This window comes from Falco punctatus (genome assembly GCF_963210335.1).
Source record: "Falco punctatus genome assembly, chromosome: 9".
Classification (NCBI taxonomy): Eukaryota; Metazoa; Chordata; class Aves; order Falconiformes; family Falconidae; genus Falco; species Falco punctatus.
This window is the reverse complement of record NC_137589.1, coordinates 53841119-53863836: the sequence shown is the minus strand read 5'-3', so window position 1 is coordinate 53863836 and position 22718 is coordinate 53841119. Positions and strand designations below refer to the sequence as shown.

The window sequence follows — 22718 nt, the reverse complement described above, 5'->3', positions numbered from 1 at the left end:
CTAAGTGCCTTTGCATACAGAAAAAGAAAGCAGACAGAGAAGGAAAATGCAAATTAAAAATTAAAACCTTTATTCTGTTAAAGTGTCCAGTCTTACAAGTCTTTCAGAGAAAACAATAGCAGCCTTCAGTGCTGAAGGTGGAGGTGCCGTTGATCAGCTGCCCAAACAATCCCACGCACAAAGTGAATGTCATGATTCAAAATGTTACATCAAGTCACAGGTCTCAGATGCCAAACCACAGCCCTGCTCATGCATTTACAAAATGGGAGTGAACAATGTTTAAGCCGAGTAGTGTCTTACTTAAATGGACACATTTGTCAGCTGTAAAATATGACTCGTGTTCATTAGCCCCCTTCTCATTAAGTCTCCTCTAGAAAAATTTCCCCCATTGTTCAATAAAATTCCTTTAAAGGAGACCAAGGAGGAAGAAGGGAAGGGTAACTCCAGAAATCTTGAATTAAGCCTTTTTTTGTGGGAACTCACACAACATTCACCTTTGCTGTTGGGGTCCAGCAATTCAAGTACAGCTCCTTTTCAAACGGGATTTTGGAAATTAGATTTCTGGAGGATTTCATGCTGCCGAAGCAGTATGAATATTAACCTACCAGTACAGCCAGAGGGATGGAGGGGGAAAGGTCCAAGTCAAACAATTTCTTGCCCAGTTCCAGCTCCGCTTCATGCACTATTAGAATGCAGGTAGGCCAGAACACTCACTCTGTTTTGGCACGTGCTTAGTGTAACTACAGGATCCACTGTGTGGCCAGACAGTACGGAATTTTTTTTTTCCTTTTAAAATGCAATAAGGAAAAAAAGTTAAGTTTAAGCAATAGTTTTAGTCTTTAGCATTCACACAGCCTTATCTTAGGTAACATTTCAGAGTAGATGACTCTACTGTTTATGGTATGACAGTATTGTTTGTCATTGAGAAGTCATGCCAGGAGTTAAGAAATCTCTCTGTGGTTGAAAGAAAAAGAATCAGAGGGAACAGTGGGCTTCAGGCACAGACTATTAAAAATACACTCAAAGGAGCAAGTGCCTCTGAAGAAGTTACATTAATGTATCTCTAGAGAAGGCACAGCCATTAATGAGAAAAAAAAGTTACCCCTGAAGGGGAACTAAAAAATTTTTTTTTTAAAATTGAATGTCAGTCCCTTTCCAAAGCAGAAAAAAGTTAAGGAAACAACGTCACAGCTGCTGAATTGATAATATTTGAAACTTTTTTCCGTACACCTCATCCTTGGCAAAGGATATGTTATTGTTCTCAAAATTCCTAGAATCGTTTGTTAGAGAGGAAAATAAAAAGGGGGACCTCAGTGTGGTTCAGCAATGGGAAGCCACTTAGCACTATTTATGGTAATGAACACTAAAAATTTAATTAAGATTGAGCTAAATGGAGCATATAAATGGTTATAAGAAAAAATAAAAAATGAGGTAGGATATTATCAGGAAGCGACAATTAATACCAAAGAATACCACATCATGAAAGCTACCTGTAACAGCTGTTTAACCATTCAGACTGGCAGAGTAAATTCCAGCTGCTGAATTAACTGGGGACCAAATAATAAAAATCAGAAAATAATCTTAAACAAAGAACAACTTCAGCTAACATTCCAGTGCATAGTTTGAGATACAGCAATATTTAACAGGCTTGGTATTCCTTGCCTTTCAGCTGGTTCAAAATAATTAGCTGCAAGTTACTACTTTTTGGGGTATTTAGCAGGAAAGGCAGTATTCCATTTTACTAACCTTCCGTCCTAGCATGAGATGAGCACGCTTGTGATCTACAGGGGCTCCAAGAACCCATTCATCTTAGAAGTGTTAAGGAAACACTTGGTTTTAATTCAAGTCGTTGTATGGTTTAGCAGCTAGTAGTCTGGTTTGCTACTACTAGACTGCTTTGAAAAGCCTGCCAGGAGAACAAGACACTGATCAGACTGTTGATTGTCTGCTTAAGTTGAACTCATTTCTCTGCATGCATAGATGGAAATAAAAGTGTTGGAAATAAAACCCCTAAACTTCAGTTTGATGAAAACTTAAAAGGAAAAAATATAATATACTGTGATTGAATACTTGCAAATGAGGAAGGATTGTTGGTGTAAGCTCATCCCTCAGACCGAGCAATCCAGGCAAGTATGGGAAGTGGATGACTCACTCTGCTGTGGGTTGAGTTTTGCAGCAGTCCTGAGCAGTAAACATGTTCAGGACCTCATGGTTTAAACCCTGTCCTTGACGTTTTAAAGCTTCTTCCATTTCATCAGACAAGACTGATACTTGGGAATCAGTATCTATTTAAGGGAAGATCAAGGAGCACATATCAGGAGTAAATAGTACATATTGCTGCCTTCCAGAATGGCATTGTATTTTTGTGCCACCTGTGCTTCTGGTGTAAGAAGTTACTAGACCGCTCACCCCAATTTTGCTACATAGTAAGGTATCTCAAGCCCTAGCAGCCACACCAAAAAAAAAAAAAAAAATTAAAAAAAATCAAGCTTGGAATATTGTAAGAGCAGCAAAAAGCTAAGTTCTCATGCAGAATCAATACTGGCCTCTCTTACAATTGCTTTGTAGACTTCAGGCATAGAGCAGTCTCTACTCGGCAAGCAGCGAGAGTATAACCGTTACTGCATCAGAAGTCTCTACCTCCAGCAGAACAGCCCATCGCCCACGTGTCCCAGGGACTCAGCACTAAGGTACATGGCAGTTCAGGAGGCTTGCAAGCTTCTAGAAGCGCTGTAGCATACTTTCAGGAGCTGCTTATAGAAACTGTTAACCTAGGTGTGTAAAGTTTGGTTTGTATAACTAAGACCATACCTGGAATCAAGAGTCCAAGCAGTCATCTACACATATGGAAGAAGCATCTCTGCTCCTGTAAGCTAGGTGAAAGTCCCGTGAGGTGCTTTAGCCCTTTCAGCCCTTCCTAGTCTAAAACACATGCGTTGGGGACCAGTTATTCAGTGACCTTGAATACAAAACATGAGTTCAAACCTCTGTTCTGTAGCCATTGCTCTCCAGCACTAACTTTTGGCACGAAGGAAAAAGAAAAAAAGGGAAAAAAAAAAAGTTTCCTTCACCATCCAAACAGCCCCCACACGGAAAACAGTATTACTGTAGCTAAGCCTGAAGCCATTCCTGCTTTACTTAAGAAGCATTAAGCCCACCTAGCAACTTCTGTCCTCTCTGTTGATCCAAAAGGCTCATGTAAATAGGAGGAGTGTGATCCACTAAGCATCAGCACTTCCCCATCCGCTCGGCCGTGGCCCCAACTCTAACACAATTTCAAGACCCTGTTAGAAACAAGAAGAGCTTTTAATGCCTTGCCTCCCACATAAAGAGATTTAATTATATTATTCCCTGGCCTGTTTAAACTTTTCATAATGAAAGGACTCAGGGAGGCAGAATTTATACCTTTCTTAAAACCAGTTTTATAAACAGATCTCCTGGATTTTAATGTAGCTTTATTTAAGCATCTGAACATAACAAATCCAGAGCCCAGTTAACATTGTTCATTGTTTCAGCACGTTTAGTGTATATATATATATATTACATCTGATGAAGAAAGCCCCAGCGTGCCTTATCACCCCCGCATCCAAGGGATCGCCACAATTTGCTAAGCCAGGGCACGCACTGGCAGCTTGACAGGAACCACTCTGGAGATGGCTGCAGCTCCCTCCTGTACATATGGGAAGCCTCCAAACTTCTCATGCCTCAGCGTGCAGCACTGCGCCTTGGAGCCAACCTGTTGGTCTGATGCAGAGTATTATAACCAGGACCTGCAGGTCCATGACCCTCCTCTTCCTTCTGACAGAAAAGAGCAGATTTAGGGTATATTGTAGGCACACCTTAACCACTCCACCTCAAGGACATGATTATCAGTAGCTGTTACAAGTTATCTACCTCTGCCAATGCAGAAGGTTGCGGTTGTTCGGTCAGATACCAAACAGGTCAGACTTCTTTCAATAAAGACTGCTCTGTCCCAGGGATCTAGAAGAGCTCAGTCCATGAGGATTCTCATACTGCTCCTAAACACTGAGGGAATGAAAAAGGGGAGAAATAGGAGGACACGTTTCTTTTCCAGCACCAGGTTCAATCAGCATTAGCCTCTTATTTAGGTCCAGAGATGTAACGGGACCTGACAGCTGTTAAGGTGAGGAGGACAAGAGAAAAGAACAATCAAGCAGCTCTGTAGGCTGTGTTCAGGAAAAACGGTGGCAAAGCATCTAACAGCTTGGGGGGGGGGGGGGGGGGCAGAGGTGCAGAGAAAACACGGGTGTTCCTCTTCAGTAACACCACCAACCCCAGGACAGACCCTGACACGCTGGCCAGCTGTATGTTCATATTTGATACGTGATAAAATACCTAGAATTTTAAAGTAGCTTAAAAACTTTAAAAGTCAGATCCTGAAGCAACTTGATGCTTCTGGGAGAGTAGATTAAACAGTCCAACTGCTTTTTATCCAGATCTTCTCCCACTTGCACTATAACCATCCATTTCAGAACAGACTAAACCTCTGGAATTAGGTCAGTCAGTGCCCCTAGCACATTCAGCTGGAAAAGGATGCTACATGATCTACTCATCAGCACAAGTGACTTGAAACTGTTAAAATAGTGCAATCTTAAATTATTAGATAAGGGTTTGGGGAGTTCGGTTCCTTCTCCAGTGGCAGAGGAGAAGATGTGGAGTGCAAAGGGGAAAGACAATTAGTAAAAAAAATAATCCTGCATTCAAGCTGATGTCCAAAGTAAGTTTATCCCCCAAATCCTAATGCCAGCATATAGATAAAACCAGCTGTCTGTATCCTACCCTACCCCACCACAGGGCCGCGCTGACTGAACCTCTTGAGTCAGAGGGGAACAACAGTACCAGGTGTGACAGAGATGGAGGTTCAAGAGCTTTCCTAGTCTCTTGATCTTTGCTTGCAGGACACCGGACACTCTCAGTCCCTGACACATATAAGCCCCATTTGGAGCAATGCCAGTAATCCCCACATTTTGTTTTCTGCTCCATTCAAAGGTCATTTCTTCTCACCAGCACCATCCACCTCACCCCACTGCCTGTCCAGAACAGCAACACCTCTTACTCCCACTGGCCCTTGCTCAGAGGCCAACTAATCTGTCTCGATCTTCATCTTGATCCCAAGCTTCCCCCATCCTGCATCTGAGGCAAGAAGCCACCTCAGAGTCATGTTTGTTCAGGGACTCCTTGGCTAGTCTGGTAGTGATTGGAGAAGAGAACAGGGAGGATCTGGGGAAAAGGGGACTGGAATGGCCTTTTGTTTCCTTCTAGTTGGTCAGAGGCTTTTCCCTTTTTTCAGGAGTTCAAGCTTGCTCTTTGTCTGCCCTCCACAGCCGCTCTTTGACTTCCAAGGGCAGCGTGTTGAACAGGTCCTCCTCTACCACAAGCCCACTGCGTTTCAGCAGAGGACATTCTCCCAGCTCCACAGGCAGGCACTCCAAGCGGTTCCCTCGTAGCTCTATTTGCGACAGATTTGTCAGCTCTCCAACCCGGGACGGGAGCGACTGCAGCACATTGTTTCCCAGGTTCAAGGTTCTCAGCTTCCTGCACTGGAATAGCTCTGGTGGGAGACTCTCAATCTGAAAAAAGAAACCAATCACAGACAAAGTCACCAGCAAACATGGACACGCGCTCATAAGAGACCAACAAGCCCAAACAATGCTTCAGGGTTTACAGAGCACCCATTTTCAAATCGCCCACTTCTCTCCTGCCTTCCACAAGGACTGTCCCAAAGTAACAGTCACTACACCATGACTGTACGGATTCCTCTTTCAGGCACTGCAATTAGCTATAAGAAATCACCAATGATGGTGGATAACAGCAGAAGACATCACCAAGGACAGGATTAAAGGACCAGAAACCTGCACACAGCTGGCCTATACTGTCACATGTTCCCATCAGCATCAGCTGCTTTCCATCCCAAACCCTTTATACCATCACTGGATCACAGCTCCTTTGCTTTAAGTAGCCGTCGTACAGCTGGTATCATACTGAACACCACGCAGGCTGGATTTAGTCAGGACTCCTAGTTTTGCTGTAGTGAGAACAGAGGATACGTGGGTACACTCTCTGGGCCCTGAGAACTGGAACTATTCTTCCATCATTTCTGTAGGGCTTTCAAATGTTGCAAAAACTTTCTAGGCTGCAAAGTGCAGAGCTGGTGAGTGTGGGGTTTGGTATTTTTGACAGTGCCAAAATGCAACAAAAAATCCAAAGCCACCAGCTGTTAGCTTTACCACCACCACCTTGCATCCATGAGTCACTAATTTAATAAGGCTTATTTCCATTAAAGCCTTTTAATAGTCCAGTCCTCCCAAAGAATTTCTAGGAAAACAGCATGGCCAAGGTTTAACACTAGGCTATGAACTAAACGTAGCAGCTCTGTATTCTTCCCTTAATTCAAAGTCTCACTTTGAAGACTACCATTCATCTTTAAATGCAACCATGTCCTTTTTAAAACTTAAATTATGCATGATATCATTCATGGCTAAATTAGACTAATTGGTTCTGAATGACATGGAATCCAAGGAAAATCCAAGATGAGACTAGACCAATTAAAGATAGTTCAATTCAGTCATTGTTACTAGTACTGTTGAGTGTTTTGCAAACAGCAACATGCAATCAAATGAATACAAACTCTTGAAAGTGTTAAATAACAGACAAGTATTGGTTTAGGAAGGAAGCAGTGTGCTATAATACAGCCTGCTTCCTAGAATGGTACACTAGTACCAGCCAGCTCCAGAAGTCTCTATTCGCTACGACTGCTGAGCTAGGAGAGGACACTTGAGAATTCCTGGCCTTGGGAAGTGCCAGCCTACCAGTCCTTGTGTTTCTTGCTGTCACTGTCTACTGTAACCTACCAGGCTGTCAGAGCCCCAGGGTAATCGTGGCCTTGCCCAGGCACCTGCAGAGAATACGAACAGCTGCAGAGGATAGACAGCTGTTTCACTGGCTCCTCACCACCTTTTGCTTCAGAACACACCAGAGCAAGGCTGCTCTAGCCTTCCTGTTGCATTAGCAGTTAGTTGTTGTGTTGGTTGTTCCCCCCTGCCCCCCATCAAAATAGGTGGTACCACACAGTGCTGCAGAAAACAGAGCTGCCTCTTAACTCCTTTTCATCCAAGAGATGCTCCACTCCAAGACTGCAGAGGACACTGCAGATTAACCCTCAGGAAGCTGCGTGAAGAAAATTGCCAGAAGACAAACAGTACAGAATTATCCAAGTTCTGAACAGCAGCTTAGGAGTCTTTAAGAGTTCCTCATCTTTGGGTTAATGCCATCCCTCAGAAACTGCCCGTATCAGCCCCACTGACAAATGCCAAATATCTTGGCTTTTAACTTAATAGGAAATGTTGTGTGCATACATCATGAAGTTTACCAGAGCTTAAGACACCCATACAAACAGATGCACAGCCATTCAGGCCAGTTAGTGCTGGGAAAACAGCTACTAAACTGGAATAGCTGAATAGCTGCTGCTTGCCTGCTGTTACTATTCAGTGGTACAACACAGACTTGAACTTTCAGACACTAACTTCAAACTGCTGGCTGGAGTTTGAGGAACCCTGTGTAATACTGAACTGCAATAGCAATTAAACACTTGATTTGAGTGCACTTCCCCCATGAGAAGCCAAACCATACTGCTCCAGAACAATTCTACTGCATGTTCCCAGAAGCCACTAATTAGATCTGTCTGCAATTTGTACTTATGTTAGAGCCTTTTGCAACTGCAGGTGGTAATAAATTCCAAGAGAAAAAGAGCCTCCCAGGAATTTGCAGACAGAATGAGTGACTCCAACAAGTCACTGAGCTCAGCACATCAGCCTGTGCAGTCCCAGGCTGATCTTTGTGATACATGGTAAATGAAGTTTCCTTACTCCCAAACACAGGAACAAAGACTGAGGAAAAAACATGGGTAAGTTATTTTAGGTAAATAAATGTCCTCCAACACAAGCCAAGAAACAACTGACGGTAATCAGGCAGCACAGCACTCAGTTATCCCCTCTAACTTGCCCTGCACTTAAACAGTTAGGACTTAGACTTAACCTATCCGGGATTACACAAGAAGCCCCACAGCCATCATGCGGAGGCATAGCAAGGTGCCATCTTATTCACTCCCCTCAAAGTCAAGGAATTGCCACAGTTCACGCTTTCACATCTAACCGACTGCCAGTTGATACGACCTGGTTTACTTCGCTCTGCCCTCAGTAAGGACACTGCAGAGGATTGCTTGGTTCTCTCCAAAGTCGCCTTTGTGGAATGAGACAGTGCATTTTAGAGCGAGAGCTTAAGAACCCTTTTTCGTAAGTCTGTCCATATCCAACTCCTCACAAAAAGCACAGGCTTACAAGATCAAACTATGGAGTATCTCCTGGAAATGCAAAGTACTGTAAGCCACACACATACATGCTTTAGACTGCTGCTGCCATAGTGCATGTACATGTCTGAAGTACATAGGCTGAAGTGCCTAGTTCTAAATTAAGACTACAGTTTCTCAGATCTCCATTTTAAGCCCCAAACTGATGTCCGACCTGGAGACTACAAGCTTCCAACTGCAGAGAAACAGCTGACAAGCAGGATCTCTAAACAGCCTCCAACTGGCACTTAGAAGCAGTTTCACTGCTAAGACAGTAAACGCTATAGAACAAGGGCTGGGCAAAGAAAGGCTTGCCCCAGAGTTACTCGCAATGTCTTGCCTTAGATAAAACCCTCCGAGAGAAACAAATGCTTGAGAATTTAAAAAGAAAGGTAGTGCTAGGAGTATGCCACACACCATTGTAGCATGTTTAATCACACAGAAAACACGCTGCCAGAGCTACTTTACTCACACAGAAGGCTCAACTCCTTGCTCACTTACCCTGTTGGCTGTCACAGCTAGATTCTGCAGGTTTTGAAGAAGTCCAACGTCTGGCGGTATGGAAGTCAAGTTGTTGTGGCTGAGATCCAAATACCGAAGTTTTCGGCAATAGAAGAGCTGGGTAGGGATCTTTTCTATCTTGTTACGATTCAGGTAAAGGCGTTCTAAATTGGTTAGGTTGCCTATTTGCATGGGGATGTAGGCAATGTGGTTGTACCACAATTTAAGGCAAGTGAGACGATGTAAGTGCTGAAAGCTGATGATTTCCTCAATGGTCTTTAGGTTATTGTCCTTCAGGTCTATCTCCTGCAGATTGTGGAGACTAAAGATAGAGTGAGGAATGCGTTCCAAGTCACAACGGATCAGCTCAAGCTCTGTCAAGTTGACCATTTTCTTAAGGCTGTTGAGAACAATAAGCTTGGTGCCCTCATTGTTGATTGAAAGCTTCTGAAGATGCACACCAACATCTGTCACAACCTGTGGCAGCTTGGTGAGGTTACTCTTCAACCTCAACACCTTCAGCCTCTTCAGCTCCCTCAACCCATCTATCACAATGTACCGGTTGTTTTCAGCACTCAAATTCCCTGTCAGGTGAAGCTCCTCTAGTGTCTTCAGGCTATAAATCCAAAGAGGAATCTCCTTGATGTCTGTGAACTTGATGTGCAGAGATTTCAAATTCTCCCTCAAAAAGGCAAGGGCTGGAGCCTCAATTTTGGCAGCTGTGTGGTAAAGCCACAGTTCTTTAAGGCTGGTGAGCTGAGCAATGCTTGGGGGAATAGTGACATCGGGGATAAGCTCCAGCTTCAAGACCTCCAGCTCAATGAGGTCGAAGACTGTATCAGGTATGCCACTCAACATGAAAAGATGCAGTTCCAGCTTATCCTGGGAGTTCTTGGTGATCCTCTGGCGCAGCTTCTCCAAAGTCCACTCATTGTTGAGGTTCAGCTGCCGCAGCTTGTTCTCACTCACCTCTGACAGAAAGACAGCAAAGCGCTTGGAGTACAGCGGGTCATACTGATCAATCAGATGGAGCATAAAAGCAAAGTCGTTTTTCACATCAGGAATGTCACTGTAACTGCTCTCCTCCCTGATGGACTCAAAGGAGTATTTCTTGAGTGATCGCCTCAACATCCACCAGAGTGTGTACATGCAGATCAAGCCATAGAATATCACCAAACTGATATAGAAAGACGCCAAGATTTTGAAGAGAGTGGCCAAAGGATGAGCGCAGCGGTACATCCTGTAGCCAGTCAAGCTCTCAATATCCACTTTACAGTCAACATCAAACGTTATGTTGTTGACATAGTAAACAGTATAGCAGATTATCAGAATGAACTTGATCACTTTGATGATTGTCTGTCTCATGTACAGACGATAAACTATATCTCCCTCTTCCACATGCGTGCGGAACTTCTTCACTTTCTCAAAGAGTGCTTTGGCCTGTTCACCTTCCTTTTTGTCCAAGACACCAGTCTCAGACCGGTCCACAATCCCTTGCTCAATTCGAGACTTTGTTCTCTGCAGCATGGGAACAGTGGCTTCCACATCCTCACTGACTGTGGAGGATTTCTTGTCCATGGAGCCATTCATTTTTCCAAATGCTGGCTTGGTATCACTCTCTTCCACCACTGTCTCAGATAACGCCCTTGTTGTCCATGGAGAGTCAAAACACTTAAGCAAAATAGACACAAAATGCTCCAGCTTGGAGCTGGTCCTTGGGAATTTGAACCAGAAGTTGCTACAAGCCAGGAAAATGAGAGTATGTAGCAGCACCAGATAAGGGAAATACTTGGCAAACCAGTGAAGACGGTTCTCATAACACACCGCATCCACATAGTTATACTGGTGCCGGTCCAAATCATATCGGATCCCTGTAGGTCCTGTATCAGTGGAGGGAACAAGACTAGAGTTATAGTAGGTACGCTCTGGGGTTGTGGCTGTCCAGCCTCTGACTGAGTCATTGCAAGAGTCTTTGGTAACCCATTTACAGGGCAAACAAATCATTTTGTCCTGGGTGACCTGAAGCGTCCCTCCAAACACTGCAATCATCAGCATCACTATAGAAATGTAGTCTGTGAAGACATCCCACCATGGCTTCAGGATACGGTATGCTGGCTGAGTGTCAGCAAAGTAGCGCAATTCAGTGACTGGAATCATGATTCACCTGAAAGGAAACCAGAAGCAAGCATTACTAGCTTAAACTGTTTTGTTCTGCTTTTCAAGAGGGCACCAGGAAACTCATGTTAAGCACTGGCACAGCAAGGCTGGAATTAGCCGAGACCCAGTTTCAAGTCATATGGAAACAAATGAATGAGGCTTCCTGTGAGTAATTTGCTACAGCTGAGGCCGCAAAGTTAGTTTGTTGCTGTCTTCCCTGGCAGATAAATTCTCACACACGAAACACCACAACTGGTACTTACCGTTAGCAGGCTCCGGGGCAAGACATTCACACTTGAAGAAAGCTCACAGGACAGACTACTGTGGCCAGACCAGTATTTGGAAGTTTAGTGGTTTATGTAGGGATTTTATTTCAGGGATTAAATGAGTTTGTCAGCACTGCTAATCCATGCACAGAGTACAGTTATCATAATTTTGTTACTGTTTTTACAGAGCTAGAAAATAAAAATTCTGCATTTGTGTGGTTATGGAACCGCAGGCGCAAGGAAGAGGATTTACGTACAATACAGTTATATTTCTTAGAACCACTTCACTGATGCAACTCAACATCACGTTAATAAAGCAAGCTGGAAAAACAAATATTCTTTGTTTTGGACAAAAAAGTTGCCTGATACCACGGTCTTTCCTTCCACATCAAGTAGTTTTGGCTTCCCCCCTTTGCATTAATTCTCCAAGGAAAGATTAGTTACTTGCCCTCTGAGAGATTCGGGACTAAGATCCTGTAACAGCTGCTCTTTGCCTTATTCACTTCAGAAGTAGAGGACGGGGAGACATACTTAAAAGAAGCATTCATTTCCCTGCCCAACCACTCCCACCTAGAGTTCATCTCAGCTGGGATTTAAGTGTCACAAAGGAAATCAAAAGGTTCTGGGAAGCAGAGGCCTTATGGCCACGCTCGTTCTGTCCTTCAGGCTTCCAGATGAAACTTCAAGCACATTCTTCAACAAGCCATAGAAAGCCCGGAAGCCTGACTGATCCACGGGTAACTGAGCTCACAGAATTTCCCTAGATGACAGGCAACACAAGGAAAGAACATGAAGTCATTGTAACTTGTTCTAATGACAGTGGAAAAGCAGTAATATCACACCATGCTTGCTAGCAAAGTTCAGGAGTAGGACAAGCACTAATCTTTCATTTTGAAAGTTACATGAATTCAACTGTAAAGAAGGAAAGCAAAAATTCTCCAACCCATAAGATATGATTTGCACCGACAGTCTCAACCAGTCCCACGGGGCTGCAGGGTCAACAGCAGGTTTCCATATGCCGCTGGCTGGGAAAAAGCCTTCTTGGACAAGTGGGGTGCCCACACCACCTACTCTGCTAGAATTAAAGTTTGTATTTAAATTCCAGCACAAAACTGCAAAGGAATCCCTTCCTAATGAACTCAAAAAGCACCACATCCCCTAGAGACACTAAATACAGAACTCTATTCCCTGGTTTGCTGCTCACAACAATAGATGGTAAAATGCCAGCTTTGACTTAGTGCTGCTTTGGGAAGGCTGCAAGATTGAAAGACGACAGCCATCCCTGAAGAACTGTTTGTCCTTCTGCCCATCCAGTTCCAATACTACATCAGTCCATCACAAGAGACAGACTGGTAACTCTACACACTATTTTATTAGTGCGGAATTTTGAGAGACAAAATGACAATACCTGTTCTAGAAGTTCAGTAAAACAAGGCAGAACGGCAAAATCTATTCATTTATCAGCCACTAAGCTCATGCAGTCCTGGCACAGGATGCAGAAACAAGAGATGAAAATAGCCACCTACAGCACTGTCAGAAGAAATGAACATCCTGTTAAGCTGCAGAGCACTAGCAAAGTGCCTGGCATGCCTCTGCAGAATCGACTGCATCAAGCAGATCAGAGCAAGACAATTACACATTCACAAGGAGAGAGAACAAGCAAAACTGAACCTGTGAACAGCACCTGAGCAGCCAGAATCAGAGGAGCGACAAGGTGTTCAGAGCCCCCCTGCAGTCCTGTTGCCAGCCTCCTGCAAGGCTCTAAAGGTAATTCAGCCACGCCTCAGCTTCCTTCTCCCCGAGGTGGATGTACTCGGAGAAGAGAGTCCATTTGCAAGATACATTTGAGAAGAGCTGTCTGTGCCTACTACAGAAACACTAACTCTAGGATAAAACAGGGTACAGAAGTTTTCTTTACACCCCCTGCACTCCAGAACACCTAAAACGAAGCCAGCAGTTAAACAGCTCCCTGAAATCAATTCCTGGCGATGTACGCCACCTCAGTTTGTCTACATAAACAAGAAAATTAAAAGTCAAAACCCATTTCATATTTGTCTTTTCTGCAGGAGAATCTATACCTCTGACAGAGACCCTTAATCACTACTGACAGAAGCCTTATACTATCCCAGGCCCTTTACCCATCCATTCCCTCCCTCTTCAGAAGCAACAAAACAGGGTATATACACCCAATTCTTTTTTGTGCTTTTCTTGTTTGGTTGGGGTTTTTTTAGGACCCCTACTTCACCAGGCTAGGAAAGCAGGACAATTCACAGAGAAACTAGGAAGCTCAGCTGTTGAAAGGTCTGAGAGCCAGGGCAGGACCACAAAAGAACACACATGCCCTCTCTGTCACCCTCTGCATCCCCTTCACTGTAATCAGACTGCGTGAGCAGAGTCCTGCACTTCTACAGTCCAAGCAGAAAACCTGGAAAGCTTTGCAAAAGGGAAACATCTAAAGCTACTGCATTTATCTGCTAGAACAGTAAACTTTGACTTCTGAAATCCAACTACGCTTGTAGGTAAACACAGTTTCGGCTCTGCCAGACTCATTAACTGGGGCAGAGGGGCTTCGAGATCCAGAGGTCTCACTACACACCACCCTAAGGCTCCATGAGACTCTAGCTGCAGTCTTCCAGCAAGTACACACTTTTTAAACACTTGCCAGATGCAATGGAAAGCTTTTGCTGTGACTTCTTCTAAGAGATAACACAAATGCTACCATACCATTCATTGCTCTCCATAAATGCTGTGTAAAACACTATTCCTCCTATTTTCAGCAGCATGCAGTGAAAACATCAATATTGTTCATAAAAGAACTTCTCCCAATTTAAACAACTCCTTACTCATCCTACCCCACACCAAGATTAAGGAAAAAAATCATCTCTTTCCTCCTCTTGCCTAGATACCACTTCTTTCTCCAAAGATCTTTCCTCCTCCCTCCAGTACTCCATCACTCTTGGTAGGAAAACGGAAAAGTTTTGAAGGAATTGACAGGCCTTTCATAGTTACCTCTAGTAGGCTTATGAAATAGGGAAGATGTCCTATTGGGTCTCACGGCATTTGCAGACTTGACTTTTGCCCAATCCAGGAAATGCCTAACTTCTCACAAGAAATTAACCTTGAGCCCACTTTGACTTGTATCTCAGGGTAGCTAGGAAGGAAACCAACAAGAAATTAGCACAGCAGGCGCTCTAGTTCTATTTACCAGTTACATGGGGTACAAGATTTCCCTTTACGTTGTGCACCTACAAGCCAACTACAAAAAAAAAAAAAACATCTGATTGTCCCATAATAGTTATTACAGCTCAGTGGCAGCAATTAACCCCCAGTAGGGTGGAGCAGGAAATCTCCTGCCTTCCAGTAACAATGACAGGGTCACCGGAAGAAGACAAGGGCATTCATAGCAAGTCCCCACTCCTCCTGGCAGCAGTGGAGACCCTGTTCAAGTCCCAGAAAAACAATAAAGCTAGAGGCCACCTTTACAGAAGCTGGAATTTGCCATGTCTTATCTAATCTTACTCTCAGCATCTGCAGTGAAAGGGAAAATTGCCCACCAAAAACTTGAGAAAGTGGGAAAGATTCATCCCTCGTCACCCAGAATGTATGCAATCCACTTCTGGTTCCTGAAAGACGGCTCTGCATCAAGAAGCAAATGTCATCTTTATTTTGTGGACTCCATTTTTGTAATCATTTTAGAATGCAACTCTTGCTGCAACACTGTCCTTTCTGGATTAGGGCAAGCAGTTTTGCTGCTGGGGTCAATGACAACAGCAGGCTAACTCCAAGAAGTCAGATTTCAGGAGCCAATCTCTGTCACCTGATGCTCCCTTGTGCAGCAGAATTCCTCCCATAAGGACTGTGATTCAAACCACTACACAGAAAACAAGCAGGTAGCTGGAACACAGACTCTCACAACAGGTACACAGGCAGCAGAACAGAATGATTTACGTGGAGGATATTATTCTGGCGTAAGACTAGAAACAACGCTTGCATTAAGACAGCTGGCCAAAAATAAAGTTACCTCCTTTGTGATCAAGACCAAACTCCACAGGACCAGTAGGCAGACTGCAGTGATTTCAAGCTTCTGCTCTTTCCAGGAGTTGAACTCCAGCATGCTTTGTCAGCAGGAAAGTGTCTGCTGTGAAGAAGCTTCATTTGTGAAGTCACTTCTGTCATGTAGCCTCACTGAAGGCTGAGCAAAGAACACACGAACTGAGTGAAGGATTTTATAGACAGGAACAGACATAACTGGAAAGAAGCACTGCATCAGAGCAGTCTTGGTGGAAAAGGATCCGAGCTCCTCCATACACACCTCAAGTTGCAGAACTTTCCAGCTGGAGCTCAGAAACAGGTAATTTGCTAACAGCATAGTTAACTTTGCCACATGGAAGGCATCAATACAGAGACTTTGAATGAGTGCTTTATTCAAGTTTAAACGCAAGCTGGTTTTGCTAAACTCTCACATGCTGCTAGATCACAACATCTCTGCCTGAACTTCTGTCAACTTATCAGAACCATAAGGAAGTAATTTTTCCAAGGGTATAATTAAGTAGGCAGGCTTTAGGTATTTAACACTGAGGGAGAAAAAATAAGTTTTATGTCTCAGATGTGTTTCAGCTTTTGCATTCCACAGCACCTTCCCAGCTACCACAGTCCCTGAGCAGTCCCTCACTCCCTGCCCCCCAAGAAATTACTTTAGCTTTGAGGGTTTCAGCTGCACCAAAGCAGCACTACAGTTCATATCCAACACAGAATCAATCCAGCAAAGTTTATAGCAGCAACATCTGAGATTGTACAGGGAAAGATCTGTATGCTAAAGCCTCATTATCACAAAGCAGGATCAATCCAGCCTAAACACATACACTCTTGAAATCTTTGTACATTCCACCTTTAGGTACTACATACCCCTTCAGTGCCTGCAGATTCACCTGGATCCACGTCTGCATCCCACCATGGACTCCTTTTGCCAGAGAACCATCCCTGCCTCAGCCTGCTGGGCACCTACCTACTACACTGCAGCACAGCCTCACCATTAATGCTGAACAGGCTGATACGACAGAAGAAACAGCAGTTTCAGACTTACATAACCAGCCTGCCAAACCTACCCAGACTTCAGCCAACCATAAGCATCACCAAGTACTAATCCTGTGTTTTACTAGACACACCTGGAGCAGAAACATAATCACTCACGTTAGAAGAACAGGGACATTCTGAGCACACCACACCTAAATAGTAAAACCAGTCAGAAACAAGATTAAACGTATCTGGCTGACAGACATACCATAAAGCAGCACATACCTTACGAGATAAAGGCTGACAGAGCTGCGAGCATGAAGGCTTTCCACAAACGCCAGGACCTCTGCAATTTTTAACAAGTCCAAGCTATTAACAGAGCAACTGCTGTAGGAGCAAACATCCTCTGATCTGGGCAATTCCTCTATCCAAAATCATCCAATCTAAACACGCTAAAACTGACTTACGGTTGGCAGACACCTGGCCGAGCAGTGCTTGAAATTCCTGCCTGCAACTGCTGGCCAGCATACCCAGCTTAGGACAAAGTGAACAGAAACAACATCACTGTTCTGTTTCACTGGCTAGTTTGTCAGCTTGACTCATCATTTGCTGATTACTTTATCCAGCCTCCTCTTTCCTCCCCCTTTCTGTTGGCCATTCTGTTACTAATGGAGCTACTGACAAAACAGGAGTATGTGCAAGATCATGACACGCAGAAGAATTTCAGTTTCTATCCCTTACGTCCAAGGCCTAACTGAAATCGTGGAGGCTCTCCTCACCTTTAGTGGTGTGCAGCTTTCAAGTGAGGCAGTTTTAGGTAAGTAGGCATGGATCCATTGTATGTTGGATTTTGCTTAGTTTCCACTACACATATTCTTAATGCTCAGTGGATTTCCATCTAAGATCATGGACTGCAAAGCAGAAGTCAAGCACTGCTAACATGAGTTCTTACCTCTCAGAAGCCCAGAGAAAGAGGGAGTTGTTCATGTGCTGACAGCATCAGAGGTAGATAAGGGAAAGGAAAACCTCGATGCTGTTAAGACTATAGCTTGATCATTGACGAGCTACAACATGTTACAGTAAGTTTGCGACAAAGCAGAGCTTTTCTCCCCAGCATGCTGCTACCTGAAATCCTAAAGGGCATGAAACTGAACTCCTTGTTCAAAAACCAGGAAATGTAAGAGCTTTACTGGTCAGAAACGGGACTGGGAATCTCCCGACTGTCTCGTCCTCCATGCTTATTAGGCCTAGAATTAAAAGAAAAAGAAAAAAAAAAAAAAAAAAAAGGCTGAAACAGAGCTGCTTTCAGGCACCCCTCAGAAAACCTTCCAAGCACAAGGACAGCCACATGATCAACTGGAAAAGTCCAAGACCTCAAACAGAACAACTCAAGTGATTTTGTCCTTTGCTGTTCAGAAATAAACAGCAGTGAAGCCAGGTGCCAAAGCCCTGACCAACCATCATCCTTACAGCAGGCTCTTTCTGCATTAGAAAAAAAAAAAAAAATCCCTTATTTGGGACAAAATGTCTTCTGAGACAGAGGAGCAAACACATGAAGTTTAAGAAGTCATTTATCATGTAGACTGCCTAGTGGATAGAGTAGTGGAACAGCAGCTGCCAGAACTGACACTCTTCACTTGGTGAAACAGCCAGTGAACTCAACACTGAGAGCAAGGCAAGCTGGTGTTCACACAACCACCCAGCAGCCGTACGCAACATTCAGCCCCACCCAAGCCACAAGATAGTGCAAGATGAAGTGAACTGACTGGGTCAGTGAAGGGAACTTCACTGAAGCTCATGGAAAAGAACAATCGACCTACACTATGGATAGCACTATCTTTACAGCCACCCATTAGTTGACTCTTCCTGTCAGATGCAAGACTGACATCCTTTCCTTAACCATCTAGTGCTACAGCTCCTGTTTACCGTCACACAAGCAAGCCTGTCCTAACAAGTACAGGGATGAACATCTGCACTATCAGAACAATCCATGCTGGAGACCTGGCTTGGCCTGCTACATTTTCTGACTTCAGACAGCATTTTGCCCCAGCTGCATAGACTTGAACAGTCTGAAGTTATCAGCATCACTGACACTTGGTGCAGGGACTGTATGTCAGTGTCACACAGCTATATACATTTAAGTACTATCAGATGGCTTCCAACAGTGATGCAAACCAGAGAAAAATGTCCGCGTCAGCTTATAAATTTTGAATGTACACAGTCACAGGCTTCCTATACAAAATAAATTTTCTCTTTGCCATAAAAAAAGATGCCTCAAGGACAGGGCATTGGAGCTTGTCTTGGGAAAGTACAACTGCCTTATTCCAACAGGACACTATGAAACGATCCCTTGTACCAACTAATGCAAATGATTGAATTAATTCTGTTAGTAACTACTTAAGATAAACAGAGCAACACCATTAACTTGTAGCAACCAGAAGAAGCTTCAAGCACCTCATCAGCTGCAGAAGGAAGCTCTTCAACATTTAATTCCAGCATTGAGAAGGGTCATACAAGAGCAAGTAACCAACTGTTTTCAGCTAAAGAAACGTCAGACAGAGCAGAGCTTTGACATACCTAACAACAGATTAAGAAATCAAGACATTAATCTAGCATCTTGATTTCTTAAAAGTTTTTACACACTTAAGCAAGTATAATCTTAATTGATTGTTGACAGACTGTCACAACATGCACAAATCCATGGGTGTTGCCACAGCTGTTTTCAAGCTCAAAGAGATGAGCGAGTTAAGACTAAATAGGATGCAGATGAGAGCAAAGCAAGATAAAGAAGGCACCACCTATCAGCACAATAATATTCAGCCTCAGTCTGAGGAAAAGAAATAGCAAGTACATATTCACCTACTCACATATTCACCATACCCTATCAGCCTTGCCTTCAGGACCACAAGCTCCAAAACAGTGACTATGACTTCCCTCTCAGAACAATTTCTGACTGCATTAGTCAATTAACAAAGGACAGGGCACTGAACCTTTCATCACCAAGATCTGATAAGACCAAGGGTCTGAAGGAGAACCTGTTAACTAGTCCAGTACACACCTTTACTGCACAAAGGTAGGCTGTGGCTAGAGAAGCAGCTTGCAAATTTGTCACAAAAGGAGCTTTGTGAATTGCCAATGTAATTTTATAGCAAGTGTTAACAATTCTCAGTACACGAGGAGAAGGAAGCACTATTATTTCAGCAGTGAGGTCAGGACTGAATAGCTTTTAGTTTCAAATACAGTTTCATAGCAGCAGGAGGGGCATGTATAATCCAGCTATATGAACTGGGTTTCAAGTTGCAATACAAGATACAGGCACCACATCAACTGCTGTGGTTGGAAAAGCTGCTTGGAAGCATTCAAGATACACTGAACAGTCTACATGCTTTGAAGAGCATTAGTGTACACATCCTAAACTGAGGCTATTTTTAAAAACACTTAAAAAACACACAAAGGAGGCTCACCACACTGCAGCTAAATATGTTAATTTTTAGTTATTACCAAAACAACAGCTATGCATATCCCTCCCCCTCCAATTAAGAAGCCCCACACAAAACTCGTAAACTTATCTGCTCTGTCCTCTATCACCTCTCACCTAACCATCACACCACCATTTTCCTAAACACCAATTAGGCTCAATTTAACACCAGAAGTGTGTTTCACTTCCTATCCGAGTACTTTACTGAATAAAATCCTTTAGAATGTGAAAGAACCACATGAAGGCCTCTAATAAGCCTGTTTCAATCACACAGCAATAACTTATTAACTTAAGCAGTGGAGATCAAATATGTTAAAAAAATAGTATCAGAGAATCCCAAACCACAGACCACCTTTCTGAATGCCTGCAGCACTTACTAGAACACAATCAACTAAGTATTCAGTAAGTCATCACTAGAAGGCTTCAGGCACTCCACATTTCAAACATGGAAACATCAGCTTTTAACATGTTTTCTGGCATACTTCAAGGAAATATTTATGCACTTTGTCTTTGATCTACACAAATAAAGTCAGGGTTTCCAAATACCACAAGAGGATCAGTACAAAAAGCAAGTCAGTGAACTGCCAGAACAGTAGACAAGTCTTAGGGATACTTGTATCCTGGAAGCAACATACCACACATCCCACTGCTGAGAACACAACCAACCTGCAAAACATTTCTCATCTTGAAGATAAGCACAGAATACTGCAATACCTTTCATCACCATCCTAGTGAAGCACCAAGGAAGCAGTGAGTTTCTTGCAACGAGTTTCTGCCATTGCCTAATTGACACCCACACGGGTGACAAGCCTGTGCAGTCCTAAGAGCTCACTGTGAAAAACTGCCTAGGAGATGCCTATACAGCAACACAAACATCCCCCCGCACCTACCAAACTGAACAGCTCTTGCTAATTCTCAGCTACGTTCCTTTTAGGAAGCGGTCACCAAACCATTTACTGGACAGCCTTCAAGTATTTACCATTTAGTGCATTGAGATGTCAGGGTTTACGTGGCCAGGAGTTCAATGTACAGGTGAATATATAACAGTTATATTCTACTTTGAACAATGCTCAGTTCTTTTTTCATTTGCAAGCTAAGGGCTCACAGAAGTTAATTAGCATACCACCACTCCCCTCATATCACCCTCTGATCAACCACCTTTCCTCCTTATCTGTCACCTCATTACTGCCCTGTGCTTTGCAACTATGTTTAAGCAGTATCCTGGTTATTTTTTTGGTTTTACTTTACCACTCAAGAGCTGGCCTGTAGCCCTTACCCTGCAGCTGGGTTCTGCTATCTGCACTTTAGTTCTCTGTGCTGGAAGTAGATGATGTTCCTGCGTGCTGGATCCTGAGTGGGTGCTGAACCGTTGCATTCCCCACACGCCATGGGAACAGCTTCCCTGAAATTAAATGAAGATTATCAGCAAAGAAGAGAGGAATCAAGTTCACAGAGGGACCATGTCACGTAAAAGCTTGGTAAAGCATACCTAAGAAGCAAGAAACAGCTCAGAGGGTCACTGGGAACCAGAAACACACACCCTGGTACCCAGAAAGATGGTAAGAGCTCTAAGAGCCTAGTAAAACTCTTAAGAGAAAGGTATCTTCAACAGAAATTACAAAAAAAGCAAGTGTTGCAGATCCAGCCAAAGGGGATGCTGAAGGTCAATATTATACCTAAGCCTAAACAGGTTAACCTCCTGAATTTATTTTTTTTTCTTCAAATGGGAAAAAGGATCAATGACTTTACTACGTACTTTCTAGTCTGAGAAGCCTGATTTTTTTTTTTTTAATGTTGCTATCAGGAGTATCTGAAAACGTAGATCACATTCCTAACCACTCTGGATTCAAGCACCTGTCCCCTTTCCTCTCGACACATATCTACCAACACGTATCTTTTTAACGTGGCAGCAGTTTAGCACCACCAACAAAATTACAACAGCGCTTTTTTTTTTCCTTGCTTCCTGCATGTCAGCACGGGGCATGGGAAAACAGGCAAGGGAGTAGCCCCAAGCCCTGGGAGCCCTCCGGCGCGCCCAGCCCCCCCTCCGCAGGGGGCCTGCAGGCCGCAGAGGGCATCTGTCAGCAACGCGGGGAGATGAAGAGCCATCCCGGGGCGGGGGGAGCCACCCGCGCCGGTGGACGCCCAAGGCGTTCCTGCCGGTTACAGAGTTACCGGGAAAGCCGACAGGTTCTGAGGCGACCCCCTGACAGCCACAGCTACTCCAGCTTAGCTGCGGCAGACGGCTGCACGGGCAGCGCTCAGCGGGGAGGGCCGCCGGCCCGCTCCGTGCCGCCCCCCAGGCAGCGGCCCCCGGCCCGCAGCGCGCCCCGCCGCCCCGGACACCCCCCGTGAAGCATAAACCCACCCCGGCCAGCTTCCCGCGCCGCTGCCAGGCGGCTTCTCCCCCTCACCGGGGAGGCCAGGGCGGCCGCAGGGGAGCCCAGCGCACACGGAACGGCCCTACCTCGCCCCACAAACACGGGGTTCCCGGCCGCCCCCCCCCCACCGACGCGCCCCAACCCCGGCCGCCTGACAGGGCAGGGGCGGCGGGGACACGGAAAAAGCGAATTACCACCGAGTCAGTCAGCAAACCTCGCCCGCCCGCCGCGAGGTGAGCGGCCCGGCGCTCAGGCCCCACCTGCCGCTACCCTCCCCCTGAGCCGCGCCCCCCGCGGGGAGCACGGTGCGAACCGGCCACCGACCAGCACCCACCTGGCCGCCTCGACCCCCGCCCGCCCTCACGCCGGCTCCGGCTCCTTTTGTTCGCCCCTAACCGCACCGCGGCAGCCCCACCCCGGAACTGACCTCACCCGCGCGGCATGGCGGCCATCAGCCCGTCCCGCCGCCGGCTCCGAGTGAGGAGGGCGCCGCCATCTTGGGAGCAGGCGTGATGGGCGGGGCGCGCCGCCATCTTTGTCCAGGGCGCGGTCGACGG

The 22718-nt window shown here is 44.8% G+C and overlaps 1 protein-coding gene across 4 annotated transcripts; it reads right to left on the bottom strand.

Moving 5' to 3' along the window:
- Positions 1-47: 47 nt before the first annotated feature.
- LRRC8A (leucine rich repeat containing 8 VRAC subunit A) lies at positions 48-22690 on the bottom strand. Of its 4 annotated transcripts, none has more exons than XR_013930505.1 (5): positions 22496-22595; positions 21057-21182; positions 8867-11030; positions 3895-5591; positions 48-3798 (listed from the first exon to the last, which is right to left on the bottom strand). XR_013930505.1 is itself a non-coding variant. In XM_080402616.1 (5 exons), the coding sequence occupies exons 4-5, from the start codon at positions 11021-11023 to the stop codon at positions 5316-5318; spliced, it is 2433 nt and encodes an 810-aa protein (XP_080258742.1). In that variant the 5' UTR covers positions 11024-11030; positions 15311-15481; positions 21057-21182; positions 22496-22595; the 3' UTR covers positions 48-5315. The 4 variants fall into 4 exon arrangements, 3 of the variants coding, with proteins under 3 accessions (XP_080258742.1, XP_080258741.1, XP_080258740.1); XM_080402616.1 differs by adding an exon at positions 15311-15481 and having other exon boundaries at positions 48-5591; XM_080402615.1 differs by having other exon boundaries at positions 48-5591; positions 22589-22690.
- Positions 22691-22718: the final 28 nt, after the last annotated feature.

Bases quoted from the DNA above. Each gene is read 5' to 3' on its own strand.
- LRRC8A (XM_080402615.1), bottom strand. From the start codon at position 11,023: ATGATTCCAGTCACTGAATTGCGCTACTTTGCTGACACTCAGCCAGCA. The intron at 5,592-8,866 runs GTAAGTGAGCAA...TTCTTTTTTCAG, and splicing joins TAGCTGTGACAGCCAACAGG to ATTGAGAGTCTCCCACCAGA.